Source organism: Entelurus aequoreus, linkage group LG10, assembly GCF_033978785.1.
Source record: "Entelurus aequoreus isolate RoL-2023_Sb linkage group LG10, RoL_Eaeq_v1.1, whole genome shotgun sequence".
NCBI classification, from domain to species: domain Eukaryota; kingdom Metazoa; phylum Chordata; class Actinopteri; order Syngnathiformes; family Syngnathidae; genus Entelurus; species Entelurus aequoreus.
In genome coordinates this window covers 27,261,061-27,278,692 of record NC_084740.1, presented here as the reverse complement: position 1 = coordinate 27,278,692, position 17,632 = coordinate 27,261,061, and the positions used below count along the sequence as shown (strand labels likewise).

At 38.6% G+C, this 17,632-nt stretch overlaps 1 protein-coding gene across 4 annotated transcripts in view; it reads right to left on the bottom strand.

The window, feature by feature from the left end:
- Positions 1-17,632, bottom strand: part of LOC133658420 (protein furry homolog) — a 94,332-nt gene that overhangs the window by 55,730 nt on the left and 20,970 nt on the right. For all 4 annotated transcript variants that reach the window (XM_062060450.1, XM_062060453.1, XM_062060451.1 and 1 more), the window contains exons 2-10: positions 16,073-16,272; positions 7,595-7,648; positions 6,875-7,014; positions 6,714-6,804; positions 4,643-4,722; positions 4,476-4,556; positions 3,612-3,780; positions 1,606-1,698; positions 1,421-1,519 (exon numbers count right to left, since the gene is read on the bottom strand). In XM_062060450.1, the coding sequence (XP_061916434.1) occupies positions 1,421-1,519; positions 1,606-1,698; positions 3,612-3,780; positions 4,476-4,556; positions 4,643-4,722; positions 6,714-6,804; positions 6,875-7,014; positions 7,595-7,648; positions 16,073-16,272 (1,007 nt within the window). The remainder of the gene's footprint in view (positions 1-1,420; positions 1,520-1,605; positions 1,699-3,611; positions 3,781-4,475; positions 4,557-4,642; positions 4,723-6,713; positions 6,805-6,874; positions 7,015-7,594; positions 7,649-16,072; positions 16,273-17,632) is intronic.

Genomic DNA, 17,632 nt, shown 5'->3' with positions numbered 1-17,632 from the left:
AATGGGGGATCTGGTTCATCGGGGTATTGTTTTTAAGTTTGCAAAACACTTTGCGTTGCATTTCTTTTATGTTTGAAAAGCGCTTTATAAATAATGTTTGATTTGATTTGAGAATGGTATCATTCCAGGGCCGGATTTGGCCCCCAGGCCTACCATTTCACAGAAGACAGCTTTGTAGTGGAACCTCGATGTATGAACCCCTCATTGTACAAACTTTTTATATTTACGAATCACAGACTGGATAAAATATGCGTTGGTATATGAACCTTGTCTCAGTGTACAAATATTTCATTCACCTGTTGTGTACCTCACAGCGCAGCCATTCTGTGCCCAGCCAAACATGCATTGTGGGCGGTCTGATCAATCTCCGGTGCTCATTGATTGTCAGCTCAGTCTTGCAGGCGTTAGCCACTGTGCTAGGTGCCACTTTGTTGATTTTTCACTGCTTTTTAGCCTTTTCACAAAATGTTCCTAGTTATACTAGCTCAACGTGACTCTAAATAAAGCAGAGGACAAGCAATGTGTGTTTTGAAACATTCAGGAAGTATCCAAAGCCTTGTATGACAGAGCCTCCCGCCGACATCACCCTCCCTTCCGCTTCACGCCAGGAAGATTCAACAACAAGATAAAGTGGATTTTATTTTGTTAAAGTTAAGGAGTTATGTGATTTTAAACTGTGAGTGCACCACGGGGCTCAAGACACTCTGTTAGTGCGTGTTGAAAGGGCGGCTGCAATTGAGGACAGTTCAGCCAGTTTTTGGCTTTGTTAATAAAGGAAAGGTTGATCCATACCAACTTGTTATGATTGTATGATATAGAGCACTGTATAGCGCTTTATTTTGTGTTTAAAGTGTACAAACTTTTACTAAAATAGGGATTTTTGTCAAGGCTGGAATTCATGTTATTCATATCAACATTGTTTCTTATGGGGAAATGTGCTCAAATATACAAACTTTTCTATTTATGGACCCTGTTTAAGAGCTGATAAAGTTTGTAAATCAAAGTTCCACTGTGAAAAAAACAGACTTCACAATACATCCTAAAATTTTCCACACTATTAGGAACAAAAGTAAGTCTGAGCTCTAGGTTAGATCATTTTGTTTTTCATCAGCAAATATGTTTACCTCGCATGATGTTGCTGGGAAAATGTGAGTGTAATGTTAGCACTTAAGCTCACATAGCTATGCTAGTATTGCTAACATTTGTGCCCTCCTGTCCCACTCCTTTATTACCTTCTTATAGGCAGCATTTTAGATACAGATTTTGCTTTTTAATAAGGACACTCATGTTGCAAGAGAACATTGTACAAGCATAACTTTGAGGAAATCCATTCATCAGTGTTTTAAACAATCAGAGCGATACAATTAAACATCTCCATGAGCCATGTCACATGTGTGTTTGCTTGCAGCTGTTAACTAACCAGTGAGTGCTTTTTCCTTGCAGACAGGTCGAGGGTTGTGTCGTACAAGCTGTCCACGAAGTTCCTCAAGCAGGGCACGTTCACTTCATTCTTCACCGCCTGCAGTGGATGATGCATGTTGCAAACATGTCCACCAAACATGATAATAATAAAACCATATGACAATATCGCAATGGGGAACTTACCGCCGCAACAGGAACCAAAATTTCCACAAAAAGCCCAGCCAGGGCATGTTTTATGTCCTTGTCCTTAACATCCAGGAAGTACTGGGCACATTCCTGCAAAGAACACATTTAGTGCAATTTAGTATTTTCTCTTATATATAAGTCATTGTTTGCACCTTAACTTCTACTGATATTGTTTTCTTAATATCCAAATGTGAAGAACAATACAATATAGGGGGAGCTCAACTAACCACGTTGAACCCAGTTTCCGATCTAACAAAGGTCTTAACTCATTCTCTTTCTGTGCCACATCAATGTTGAATGCGCTCCCAACAGGTGTAAAAGAAAGGGCATCTCTATCCTCCTTCAAAACCACTATAAAAGTACACCTCCAGGCAGCTACAACCCTAAACTAACACACTCCCCGGATTGTTATTAATCAAATGTGAACAATCAAATGCAGATACTTTTTCTTATGCCTTCTGATCTCTCTCTCTCTCTCTTTCTCTCTCTCTCTCTATGTCCACTACTTGCTGTACATATCCTACCAAGTAAGACCTACACTGTTCCAATATCCATTTCTCTGTTCTCAATTGTTGATGACTGATGATAACAACCAAAACTAACCCCCCCCCCCACACCCCGGATTGTAAATAACGTAAATAATTCAATGTGATTATCTTGTGTGATGACTGTATTATGATGATAGTATATATCTGATAGTATATATCTGTATCATGAATCAATTTAAGTGGACCCCGACTTAAACAAGTTGAAAAACTTATTCGGGTGTTACCATTTAGTGGTCAATTGTACGGAATATGTACTTCACTGTGCAACCTACTAATAAAAGTCTCAATCAATCTCAATCAATACCCCTTTTCTTTGTTTTTGTTTTTGTTGTTGCGCCTTTCCAGATACGACTTTCTTCAGGCATCTGATTGGCCTAAACAGCCTTATAATTATTAGAGATGTGAATCTTACGACTCAAGATTCAATTTGATTTAGATTTTTGAGGCGACGATTCGATTCACAATCAAATCTTGATTCTTGTTTTTTGCATTACATTACTAGGTACAGTATATCAATGACTATAAAACGTTTCAAAACAGGTTACAGGTTACAAAAGCTCCGATTGGCTGCGGTTGTATGACCTGAGTAAGCTTGGGGATGGCCTAAAAAAAATATTTTTAAAAATAAATTCTTGCAAATTTTTAATCAATTTCTAATCTTAATAAATAGGAATCGCGATTCGGAAGTGAATAGATTTTTACCGGCACCACAAATAATTAGTTTCAGCATGACCTGTCGTTTTTGACACAATTCACCATTCCTGTGTTTGTGATATTTCCGGATATGACTTTCATCGGGCATCTAATTGGCTTATTAAAGTTGGGGGTTATAGTGCCACCTGTATGTTTTGGCATACAGTAGGGAAGGGATTCATACGCACCCATTCCTAGGTGGATCTCTTTTGAGAGGCGAATGCAGTCTGCTGAAAATGATGGAAAGCGCCACTTTACACAGCAACTGACGCTGAGGTCGAAGTTGGACACATTTTAAGATATTTACCACTCTACTGCCATGTGGCGGGTAAAGTGGATAGCGCAACCCCCCAATTAGTCACGTGTCAAGTGAATCCCTTTCCTACTGTAGACTTCACTGTTAGTTCACAACCACACCTGTTGTTTTCTTCAATTCCTCATTGATGTGTTTGTGCTTTTTTTCAGATATGACTTTCGTCAGGCATCGGATTGGCTAAAATGGCTTTCCATTTTTAGCATGCACTTAAGCCAACACATATGATTCCCTTTTTTTCGTCAATTAACAAATTTGTGTTTGTGTTTTTTCCAGATATGACGTCATGTTTGGCCAGCACGACCTTAGGATTCAGAGCTGTTGCTTTTGCATGTGTTTGACAGCCTGCATAGTTTATAGTGTACACATATATTTTAACCCCAAAGTGGTGATAAAATTCATTTTCAAAAACACTCATGTACATGTGTACCCTCAGAAGTCTGGACTACCTGCATGAACTGAAAAGAAGCTTCGAAATCCTCGACGGGATACATCTTAATTCGGAAGAACTTGACCCCCATGATGAGGCTGATAGTACTCTGGACTGCATATGGACTCTGTTCCTTCTGTCTCAGCTCCTTCAACTCAGTTATGAACTTCTTCTTCACGACAGGGAACCTGAGAAAATAGCAAAATGTCATATATAAGGCACACTGAATCTCTCACATTGGCCCAGTCAGATAAATTGGCACTTTCTGGATCTCTTGGCAGAATTCCAAAGAGAACCTAGATGCTATTCCAGGACACATGCCTCCTAAAAATATCACCCCTCCCCTTCCTCCTTAGAGTTCGACCCTACACAAGCAGACTGTGAGTCTGCATGCAAAAGTTGAGCTGCTAATTTAGCACCTGATCCTTTGCTCCAATTGAACCAGAGATGAGACTAAATATAGACACTAATTTATATCAAGAGATCACACATGTGCTTGTGGGAAAATCAAGTGCTCTGAGTCTTGGCTTCGTGAGGACAAACTGCTGATACTGTCCTATAACACAATTTTGAGAAACAACACCTTATAAACATTTAATAGGTCAAGTTTGGACCATAACTTCTCATTTGCTGCAATATGCGGCTCAACCCAGTCTCTATTTTAGGAGCTTTGTTCCGTGCTGCACATGATCTGAAAACATCAACTGGACAGACATCAATTTCCAGTCCTAGTTTGGTATGAGGGAGGAATACTGTCCAAAAACGTGTTGTCCCTGCGCTGCGTTCCAGTGTCCTGAACAGGGCACCGTGGGCGGTAAAGAATTAATGGACATCTAGCAGAAAATAATACAATAACAGCTCTTTATTTGGGAAAAGTACTCACTTAGTTTGAGCCAATACGCCAATAACCTCAGCATAGAGGTCAGCTACAGTGTGCATGTTGCCAGTGTTAGGACCGTGATATCTGCAATAGAAAGAAAAAAAACACTCCTACAGTACAGTAGGTGGCAAAAAGTGACAAATAATATGGAAAAGTCAAACGCTTTTTACCCTTCTTTGTATCTGAAGTGCTTGAAGGCTAAGTTGATGACCTCATTGACTAGACCATCGAGGACCGGGTGCAGTGGCATCTAGTGACATAAAAGAATGACATGTTTACATATACACGTAAACTGTAGGTAACTGTTTGATTAGGTAGACTTCTCTTGTAATACCACTCTGCAAGACAAAACCTAATAGTCTGGCTAACTAATATTTGAAGCTAACTAAGCTTTCAAATATATATATATAAAAAAAAAAATCCATCTATCTATCTGTGTTGCTATCCTAACAGCGAGCCAGCTAATAGCCACTCATTTCATGTTAAAAAGTGCTTTCCATCATTTTCAGCAGACTGCATTCTCCTCTCACAACAGATCCACCTAGAGTACTGTTAGATTATCTAGTTTTCCCTTGTAATACCATTTTGTAGGACAAAACCTAATAGTCTAGTTAACTAATATTTTAAGCTAACTGAGCTAATAAGCTAACGAATATATAAAAACAAAAAAATCCATCTACCTATTTGTCTTGCTATCCTAACAGCTAGCTGGCTAATAGCCACTCAGTTCATGTTAAAAAGCTAACACGCTAACCTCATGCACCAAAAGTCAAGAAATTCCATTCCCTACCTGACGATAGTTTTTCTAAAATACAGTAAAGGCATTTTTACTGCTTTTTTTTTTTTTTAGACAAAATGCAAACGAAATAATTAACAACCACAATTTAAAAATGAAAATAACCTTTATCCATCCACACCATTCATTATTCGAATTTGAAGCTACCATTTTCATCTTAGATTTGATTCCGGTGGCATATTGTGTATGTATATCAGTATATTAGTACTGTAACTAAATAAACTTGCTTTAACATTACTGTACACTAATAATTAAAGTGATACATTTTTTAACTCAAAAAGTAAACGGTAGTAGCACGGCAGGAAGTTATGTTTGTGCACGCGTGTTGCAAATGTGCCGCAATTGGATCAGGCAGCTCAGTTAGCTATGTTACCTTCTTAACGTGAACGGTTAACTATAAATAAATAAATAAATGATAAATGGGTTATACTTGTATAGCGCTTTTCTACCTTCAAGGTACTCAAAGCGCTTTGACAGTATTTCCACATTCACCCATTCACACACACATTCACACACTGATGGCGGGAGCTGCCATGCAAGGTGCTAACCAGCAGCCATCAGGAGCAAGGGTGAAGTGTCTTGCCCAAGGACACAACGGATGTGACTAGGATGGTAGAAGGTGGGGATTGAACCCCAGTAACCAGCAACCCTCCAATTGCTGGCACGGCCACTCTACCAACATCGCCACGCCGTCCCCATAGTAGCTATATACAATATACTATAGTAGCTGCTAAGGGTGTGACTCTTTGGGCATCTAACGATTCGATCTGATTCTGATTCCTGGGGTCACGAATCAATTCCAAATCGATTTTTGATTCAACAGGATTCTGAATTAGAACCGATTCTCTCAATGTATTATTTGGTATAATAATTATAATGAAAGTTTTTCAAAACAGGTTACATGTTAAAAAAAAAGCTATTTCTGATTGCATGGCGATGGCCTAAAAACATATATTTTTAAATTGATTCTCATAATAAATACAAAATAAATAATGTTTTGTTTTTTTAATTTATAATTTTTGAAAATTAGGAATCGGTTTAGAATTGGGATGAAAAAATATTGCGATTCGGATGTGTATCGATTTTTTTGTGGACCCATGCTGGCTGCTGCTAGGATAGCAAGATAACAATATTAGTTAGCCAGACTAATAGCTTTTGTCGAGTCTCAAACCAAGCCAGTTAACAATACTTCTCTTAATATGCTGCACCTTGTGGGTGTGGAGGGATGAATGAGAGTGTAGCTCAGAGTAAGCTTTATATTGTTATTTACACTCAATTTCCACACTATTAGTTAAAAATGCATCGCAATTCTGCTTTTACAAAGATAGTACTGCTATTTATGCTAATATTTTGAATAAAAAGCAGCATTCATTTCACAATATGTATTTCTTAACATTTCATAGAAGATGATCGTAACAATGAAGACTTTATACCAGTGAAGTCACCTGTTTAAGAACTTCAATGAGAGCGAGTGAGAAGATAAAGTCGATGGCCAAGTCCCTCCTTTCGAGTAAATAATCTCTATGCTGCTCATCGCTGTAAAAAGACACAAACCATGACAACAGGCTCACAGAGACACACGCTTTTACGTCATCATCGTTCTCACTTTTTGGACTTGGTGTTAGCTCTGGGACGGTACTCGTGAAATTCTTCGTCCAGGCCGTTTTGTCTTTTGTACCAGTCGAACAAAGTGCGCAGGATGGAGGGCAGGCAGTACTCGGCCAAAGAGCTCATGGTGCTCAACAACTGCAAGAAGGAGAAGAACACACAACTAAATAGCAGATTGCAATCAGCGGCTTCCTGCTTTGAAATTGTGGGGCCAGTACTCAATCAACACTTGCTACGTGAATGAGTGTTTTGACTTAAGTGTGTGTTAAAAGTAGTGGGTGTGGTTGGAAGAAATACAAGGTGCCCATGGGCAGAGCCTGCGTCAGTCTTCTTGGGGGGACAGAAGGAGGGTGGGGTGAGTCAAAGGAAGGAACGGGTGGGTTCGGGCACACAGGAAGGGAGGAGAGTCGGCCGCACCGGGCTGGGGGGCGTTGGGGTGGGTACACAAGCGAGGCCTTCATTGAGCGCGAGGCTGGGGAAGAATCCTGGCTCTGTGCGGCCGCTTGAATGGCCTCACGCTGCAGCACAAACACAGCCCTGTGGCTGTGAAAGGAGGCTCTCTGCGCAACCACACGGCGGCTGGACACACCTCGGACCAGTGCCAGGGTTCAAGGTAAACACGCCTGCCCTTGACTGGCTCTCAAAGAGCTTTTTTGGTTGCGGGCGAATGAGCCTTTTCAGGTAGCATCCCGTAGCAAATTAAGCCATGCATACTTACTTGGTCAAACTGAGGATCTTCACCCCTCTGGAGAGACTTTGTCAAAGGTTTTTCCTGCAAAAGCACAAACATAGATCATGTTATCATCAAAAAACTAGTCCGGCCTGCCGCTTCACTCATCACACATTTTTAAGCTTGACCTCATTCTAACTAATGAGAGCGCCATCATTCAGGGTGGCACCAGCACGAAGGCCGAAAGACGGGACTTTGATGACACCTCCCAATATGAAAAAAAGCGCTTTAAAAACTGCTATGATGGTCATGAGTGATGCAGAAAGTTTATTTAAATATTGAATTTGGTACTTATAATTTGGAGGATCAAGTGAATTTATTTTTTTGGGATTAAAAGTATAGTAAACTAACAAAAATAATCACATATAAAATACACTACGTTAATATTATACATATTTTATATTATGAAATAGATGTATGTATACAATATAATGAGTAAAATAATTTCAGTGCTTTAGCTACATATATATTTTTGATTAACTGTATTCAATTGAGTACTTATATATTAAGTAATTAAGTGTTTATTTAAAAAGTAATTACATCAACGTTTCACATGAATGCATGCAATTTATTTGCACAAAACTTGGTAACAGTTTGACCTAAAGTTCTGTCAATTTGCCAGCGAGCACACCAGTCGGAGTCTCCTCACTCATTTTTGTACTGACGTATGTATTGATTTGATCACTGACCATATAGCAATCAAGGTAAAAGAGCTTGTACGCTCAAAATAACTTGCATGATTAATGTGATAATTTCCTGTGATTAATCACATGCGTTAACACATTAATTTTGACTGCCCTAATAATAATTAATACTGTCAACTGATTAAAATATTGAATTCATATTATTTTTTTCTTCCCCTCTCCCTTCTGATCTGGTCCAGTTGCGCCAAACACTAAATATATTCAAACATTTAATAAAGTAAAACACATATAATGCAACAGAAGAAGTATCCCATATGTTTGTCAAGTAAATCTATAGAGCAGATTCAGGCATCTCTAGATCAATCACGATAATCGGATTTTGTCCGTAGTTAAATTGTGAATAATTGCAGAGAGAAGTTTAAAAAAAAAAATCTTTAATAAGTGTGCCTTAGACAGATAATGTTCAAGTTTTATTCCTATCAACATGGGACTGGACAGTTTGTTTGCCTTATGCAAATGTTTGTTTCTTAATCATGCTTTTTTAAACAGCTCAACACAAAATGAACACAAACACTCTTGTACAAACACACTGCGGCAGGGGTGGGACTCCTTTTTAGCCCTGAAGTTTCATGCCTCAGACCAGCTCACTAAAATAAGTTAGTAACAACCTATAATGTTAAGTCTGTTTTGTAATGCCTTGTAATTAATTGTGGTTTTTTTTTCTAAAATATAATTTCCAATTCAGAAGAAATTAGGTTTTCTTCACATTGTACGTTTGTTTGATTTATTTGAGTTTAAGTGCAAAATTGCATCATATCCAAACCCAGAAATGAAAGTTTCCCTTGACTTAACTGCACCTGTATCATAAAAATAATAATCTGCAAGGCTTCAGCACATTTGATTGGTAAACAAATGTTTGACTAAAACAATTCAGATTGTTTTAATGATAAAACATGGAGCTTTATATCATGGTACTTGTGGGGTTTGTGATTACAATTGTGAACCAGTCATGCTATTTTCTGCTACAGCAGTTAAAGCAGGGTTGTCCAAACGTTGCCACTGTGGGCCGCACACTAAAAAAATCTAAGCAGACAGGGGCCACTTTAATATTTTAATTTTCAAAACCATTACAATATACAGTATACACATTTTTTTAACCTTAAGGGCTCTGCTCAAGTTTGGTTCTGGGGACCTGAAAGGGTCCCAGTCATAAAAATTGTAAAAATAAGTCATACGTTTATTAAATCTCTAGATCAGCATCTGTCAATATATTGTATGTGTTATTCTATTTTTGTCAACCCTGTTTTTATGGCAAAAACACAAAATATGCAACACTGTACCCCCCAAAATTTTCAAAGTGGAATATTCAATAAGAAGTAATTGGAGCCTTAAATAGGTCAATAATTCATTAAAAACAAACATTGATCTTTTAAGCAATGACAGTTCCCACAAAAATTCTCAAGGATCCAAAAAAACATTATTTATTTTACTTTCAAATGCTTAAATCTCTAGATTAACTTTAGATCTATCAAATGTTATGTTTTTTTGGTTTATGTCCAACTTGTCATAGGAAACTTTGTTTTTTATGGCAAACACACAAAATACGCAATATTTTTTTCTCCAAAAATATTTCAAAGTGAAATATTGTATTCGATATGAAGTAATTGAAGCCTTGAATAGGTCAATAGTTTATAACATTGATTTTGATTCATTATTATTTTTTGAGCAATGACAGTTTTAAAGAAAAAAGTTATTAGAGTTAACTTTGCAACTTTTTCTCGTTACATGTCACCCATATGCTCTTTTATCCCACTTTGTAGTATTTTTAGAATGTGCCCCTTGGCCGTGCTATGTACACCTCTGAGTTAAAGTAACATTTGTAAAGTAAATATATTATATATATTATAATATCTTTGACTGTGCTGTAAAGTGGTCATACATATGCTGTGTATTTAAACATTTAATATATCATGCAGATATGACACAGACTGTAATGACAGAGCCTGTGCTACCTTCACTGACCCATCAGGAAACAGGGACACAATATTACTTAATGACTAATCCCACCCTTCCGCCCAAATGCAGCTGAGATAGGCTCCAGCGACCCCCCGCGACCCCAGAAAGGGATAAGCCATAGAAAATGGATGGATGGATGGACTAATCCCAAATAGTTGTCTGACATGGTCGCTTGCTCTCAAGCATCTTAAACTCTTTCAAATACACAAAAAAGCCTCATCAGATACAATAACAATGTTATAGGAGGAATAAACCTGACTGAACATTGAATATGCAGATAAGCTGCAACTTTGCGCTTAAAACTGCAGGATACAAATAACAACAAATTAAGCAGCCTGCTCTCCACTGAGAGGAAAAACAAATAGGAAGATATCCTCAGAGGGGTGTGATGTTAACACTGAGGGGGTTGCACACTTTCCTGTGCTAATTAACACTTCCCTGCAGGCTGGTGACTCACTGCTTCCTCAAAATTGACAAACAGTACAGTACATGCCCCATGTGTATTCCAACAGTGTCTTATAGTATTTTCGACTGCAACGCTTAAATGGGTGAATTAAATGTATGAGTTTGTAGTTAAAATATCAACCTGGTCGTAGAAGCTGGTGGAGAGTAACCGCTCACTGGCTCTTTCATGTCGGTCAACAGTATTATTCATGAGTGCATTATTTATGACATGATTTATGACCGCTTCTGTGGGGCCAACAACTGTGGCTAGACAAACAGGAGATCACATGCAGGCTGCCTGTCTTCCTCCTCATTAGTCAGCACTTCGGCAGACTTTAAATACAGTACAAGCATAGACATCAGTCATTTACAAAAATAATAATGCATAAAGTATGAGTAAAATTGACGGCCTGTTGCCACAAGATAAGGTATCTGCATATGCAGGATCTGCATTCCCAATACACAATATGACAATGGTTCATGCAGTACAACAACAATGATTTACATATTGTTTAATAAATCAATAAAAGCGGGGCATTTTATTATATACTATAGTTCATTGTCTGTGACGAACCATTTTCAGGCTATAGAAAAATGGAAGTGTGCAGTCCAAGTGTCCATTGTTGTTTTATTTGTAAAAGGCCGAGGAGTTTGCTCATGTAGTTTTGAACCAATGACTTGCGCTTATAATTAAAAAAATATATATATATTTTTTTGTCGCTTTAACTGTGTTTTAATGTATTTTCTGTAGGATTAAATTATATATTTTTTACCTTTATTACGTAAAAAATGGTGAAATTGTTTCCTGATCAAATACCGAGAAAAACCTGAGATGAAGCTCCCCTCTGATTGCGCAATCCTTCATCACCCCGGTTGTCTGTTCGCCAACATGTTTGCGGCAACATTTGTTATACACCATAATTTTCTACAGCTGTCTTTAGCGTAAGTGTGACATCGTTATTTTAGCAAATCGGACAATAAAGTGCAGATAAATATCATATGACAAGGCGCACAATATTTTGGCTAACCATAAGGGGGTGTACATGAGCTGGCAGGCTTTATCGCTGCCGTTTTTTAGTTGGTAGAGGTTTATTTCGAACATGTACACAGTTCCAATATGATACATCACATATTTTCCATTTCTCATTACAACATGCCCGAAAACAAGTAGGAAGAAGCAAAGCTTATTTAATCTTACCCCTTTTCCACTTCATAGTAATTACCAACAAACACATATATTTAATTCTTGTTCTCAATTTCTAACACAATTTATATTAAAAATTTCAAAATATTACTGTTAAGACAGTTATGATTCACTTAATGAGATAATAATAATAATAATAATAATATCTTGTTTTCAAAAGTTCAATAGATTTGTTACAATTCTTCTTTCTTGTACTTTGAAAACACTAAGTAAACACATAGTTTGAATAGCCTCTTAAATTGGATCATATTAGTACACTGTTTGATTTATTTGCTTAATCTATTGTATAATTTAAATCCACATACTGATATGCTAAAGGTTTATAGTGTTGTACGTGCATTCAAATATTTAAGTTAGATTGTTCTCTAAGATTATACTTCTCCTCTTTTGTTTAGAATAATTGTTATCTTAAAATAATAAAAGAAGGAAGACATTTACAGTACAACAAAGTAGCAGAGCTTTTCCTGGAGAATGATAGTGTTGTGTTATATAATCTAAGACACTGCTAGACCCCAACCATGTCTTTATTCTGCAACGTGCATGTGTTAGCCTCCTCTGAACTCTCTACCTACAAATCATTTCCCGCCTGCCACTCCTCTATGACATCACTGGCAGTGGCACAAAAAGTGGGTATGCACTAGTATGTGGCCAATTATGTGCTTGAGTAGAAAACTCAACTGTGCAGATTCCTTCATCCAAGATGTGGAGGAGCAACCCCTAAATGTGAGCGTTTCCAGTCAAATGCGCGCATTTTCCCACAGACTTAAGTATTTTTTTGTTTCTGAGGCTGCAATAAAGGTGAAACATTATATTGCACTTGAAGTTTGGAGGCAGTGTACACCACACATAATAAAATCAGACTTTCAGAAAACCATCAAATCTATTTTGATCGCTTCAAATAAGACAGCTGCAAACATCCATTGAGATTATGATAAAAGGACCACAATGCCACTCTGAATTAAATAGCAAATATTAAAAATCGCATTGTTGTCTCAACTGCTTGAGTGGAAGAGAAGAATAGCGCGACCACAGCAAAAGGCGACCACCGTGCGTATTGGCCGTGTTTTGAAATCTAGGACTAATGGAGGTTTAATGCAGAGATTTCACCTGGACCGTGATCATTGAACTATATTATGTATACTGTATATCAAACTGTCAGCTATATCGCTCCCCCTCGCAAGCACACCCACACAAGAACACGCACACACACAGACACAAAAAGCTTTCTAAGCCCATCCTGATGCATCACAACCTCACAAACAGTACTCTGAACATCACACCTAACAAGTGAAACAAAAGTTTCATCTACGGAGTTCCATCCAGCCAGAAGAAGTCGCCATGGTGACTATATCACCATGGCGACATACACTGCCTGGATTGGTACAACCTTTTAAGTTAAAGTTAAAGTTAAAGTACCAATGATTGTCACACACACACTAGGTGTGGTGAAATTTGTCCTCTGCATTTGACCCATCCCCTTAATCACCCCCTGGGAGGTGAGGGGAGCAGTGGGCAGCAGCGTAGCTGCGCCCGGGAATAATTTTTGGTGATTTAACCCCCAATTCCAACCCTTGATGCTGAGTGCCAAGCAGGGAGGTAATGGGTCCCATTTTGATAGTCTTTGGTATGACCCGGCCGGGGTTTGAACTTTTCAAATGTAAAGTGCTATAATGAGCCTGCCTTCATTCACGACTTAAAGCTGAAATATTATTTTGCGTCATTTAGCTTGCGTAAGCGATGCCGTCTTGCTCCTCCCCCTGCATACCTTCCCGCAGACCCTGACATGCACGTCCCAAAAAAAACAAGTAAATTAGTAAGTTTCCCCTCTCTTCTCTCCACCATTTTACTTCCCACCCTGCTTCTTTTTCTTTTGGTGGATGGCACCATGCTCAAATAACAGTAGCTCTGACGGCCTTAAATTGACTCAGCAGCCCCACCTGTCGTTGTAGAGTGCGAACTACGGGTGGTCCGAGTGCAAGTGTGTAGGTTAGTAAACCTCACTGGGGGTTAGTAAACCTCACTGGGGCCGGTCATGATAAGGTGTCGGGGCAGGGGGGGTTCAGCAAGGTCTTCAGCTACAGTAGGTGGCATGTACTGATGCGGAATATTACTGCCAAAAGTTTTAATTTGAAGAAAATTGATTTTAGACTTGCAAATTGTTTTTTACTTGCAGAAAGTTTGTTTCATCATTTTTTTAATTGAAGAAAAAAATGTTTTTAACTTGCGACTCGTTAGGCGTGAGTAACAACATTTGTGTGTGTTTCTGGAGTTTCGGCAATAATTTCACTTTATATTGGGTCGCTCTAAAAATATTTACTGATTTAATGAATTTTCTTGTTGTGTTGCGTCCAGAAATGTCACACACTGTATGACGCTGTTTTTAATTTTTATTGCCAATCTTGTGCTAATGTTACAGAGGCCAGCCAGTGTGGCTGGGCCATGTGTAGGTTAGTAAACCTCACTGGGGGCGGTCATGATAAGGTGTCGGGGCAGGGGGGGTTCAGCAAGGTCTTCAGCTACAGTAGGTGGCATGTACTGTATGTAGTTGCTGGTGCTAGCTGTGGTTTGTATGGGAATGTTTTTTTTATGAATACACTAATGTTATCAGCCTGTGATGTGTTTGCATACACCTTAAAGCAGCCCAAAGTAACTTTTCAACCTTCATAAAATATTTTAATAACTTTTGGGGTGATACATCGACTTACAACTAGTTGAATGACACCTTTGTCATAGCCTGAGAGTGTCTGTATCGCTTTCACTGGCACTAAGCAATTTTGAGGAGGGTGGCATGAACCCTGCCACACAAAAAACTACAAATGTGCTGACTTGCTTTACGGCATACTTCACAGACAGAAGTCGATGCGAACGCCTACGTGCAATCACTGCTATCATGGCAGAAGCTGCAAAACAAAACAAAAACGGAAAGTTTTGTCTGAGGAGACAAAAAAAAGAAAAAGGGAGGATACCCGGCTAAAAGGACTGTCAAGGATCAACATTGCCCGTGCTTTCACTCGCTGGCGTGAGCTCAAAGACGAGGAGGGATTTCAGACCAATGGCTCTGTTCCTGCTTTACTATGAAGTACCTTTTGATACTCAAATCAAAATCCATCCATCCATTTTCTACCAACTGCCCCTCTCGGGATCGTGGGGGGTGCTGGAGCCTATCTCAGCTGCATTCGGGCGGTAGGCTGGGTACACCCTGGACAAGTCGCCACCTCATCTCAGGGCCAACACAGACAGACATGATAATGCTAATATTAGTGATCGGAAGTTTGCGTGGTAGTAATAAATAGTCACATGCTTGATAGTTCGCAGTTCCACACTGACATGACCAGCCACGCAAACTCAAAACTACTGTATAAAAAAAAATCGATGACTGCAAACCGCAAACATAAAGTTTGAGTACAATATGTAGGTTTCTACTGTGGAAAGATCAGTCATACTGAATCATTTTGGTATTATCGTGTCAGTTGAATGAATTATATATATATATTTTTTTCAGTTTGTATGTACATGACAGTAGTTTTTGATGATTTACGACGCCATGCGCTGGTCCTCATGGGAAATGTGGTCTTTTTTCAGACACAACACTTACGCTTTGGTACACTGGCACCACCAAAATCAACCAAAACTGAAAGTTCTTAAGTGGGACTTTAAAAAGTAGGTATAGTTGAACCCGTGATCACTGGTTGATTCTGTAATTATTTCCTAACTAACTCAGTTGCACATGGAGGCTCACATAGAGTTATGTATACAAATTAAGGTAAGACGGCAAATGGTTTTCAGTTTTATAAAAAAAAACAAAAAAAACTGTTACAGCCCTGGAGCAATAACCAAGTTGTTGTTTTTTCCCCCGCAGTTTTGTAATTGTTGCATTCATTTATCAACACGAGACAGTAGACCATAACAAAAACAATCCCTATTGGTGTAATGGTACACACCTCTGATTTTCATGGCAGAGGGCATGGGTTTGATTCCCAAAACCACTCACAAGATTGACTCTCTAAGGCAACCCTTGGCAAGAAACAGCAAAGTATTTGAAACCTTTTTTTTACTAAGTCAATGCCTCACTAGTCATGAACATCACTGTTTTGACCTGAAGGCTCATGGAGCATGTTTGGTAACTTTTTGTGCTATTTCCTTCATCAGCTGACTTACCAGCGGCTCCGCCATGATGATTCGAATCTTGCGTTCTGACACTGTGGCAAAGATGGCGAAGAGGCTCTTGAGGACATACTCGCCCGGTTTGCTCTCTGGGTCCACGCTGATCGGCATCATGACCGGGGGACCCTTCTCTCCATGAGGACAGCAGACTGGAGGAATGGGGGGTTTGCTGTAGCCATTCCCCACGGGCGAGGCTGCAGAAACAACACAGAGAGAAAAAAAGGTGTTTTAATAAGTAAAACATGACCAACTGAGGCATGCACGAGAGCAACAGGATAAGCCACAGAGGTGTTTACAAAGAGAGACGACTGATTAGGGAGCTGGAACAGGGTTTCCCCAAACATGGACATGAAAATTCCCCCCATGTTGAGCATTCCTGACGCACACTGTCCAAAGGGCACTGACTTCTACGTGTCACACTGCGACAGTGCGCAAGGAAATTAAAGCCTCATGGCCAGCAGCTGCTGTTTTCATTTCCTACCAGAGATGTCCCAAAGATCTTGTGACCATCTTGTTGTGTTACGATGTCGCCCACGTTTGATTACGCACGGTCCAGTCCCAGGCCAAAAAAACCACGCCAGCTAACATGCAAGTTAAAGTTTGCCTCAGTGTTACACTCTGGTGCCTCCACACAAAGACTTGCTAAATATAGTAAATAAGTGCCTACAAACGTCTCGTTAGAGCACAAACAGTCACTGTGCTTGCACTGACCACCATTAAACTCATGTAAAATATTTATTGCCATTACATTTGAACCTATTTCATGTTTTTTTTATCCTCTCACTATGCTGTAGCTAAACAAATACACATTAGTAGTGCTATTTTGGTTTTGAATTATTTTATTGTCATAATTTATTATTAGCTTTTAACAATTATTTTTTCTTATTATTGTTATATTATTATTTAAAATAATGATTTGCTCAAGTAATCTTTATTAATGTATTTTTTTTCAATTCCAATATAATTTACAATAATGAGTATTCCGAACAATGGTTACTCTGATTACTAATAATGCTTATTAGTACTAGTAAAAGTAGTATTAATAATGCATCTATTTTCTAATCTTCTCTTTTTCTCTCAATATGCACCATAGATGCATAAAAGATGACCATGTAAAATGAATTGTGTACATTACTACTTTCCTAAAGAAATAACCAAAATGCTTTTCTTGCATCAGCTGAAATGTCCTTACCTTGTTAACGGAGACTGATACTGACGTTTTTTTATGCAAATGCAAACAACAAAGACAACACAGGACATCATTACTACCAAGACAAAGTCAAAGGGCAGGTTGGGTGAAGAACTATAATACAAAAAATAGTTTTCTTCCTGTTTCAATGTTTTTTTCACTTGAACTTGCTCATTGTAAATATTACTTAATTAATAATAATGTGTTCCTTATCAACTTAGATGCAAGTGAACTGTTATATGGAAACACAGCACTTGGGTTGCACAAAGTATGCAACATAAATGAAAGCAACAAAAGCAGCTTCACTCAAAACAGTAAGCGTGTGTTGACCTTATATTAGCACAAGCACATTTATCACGCTGTTA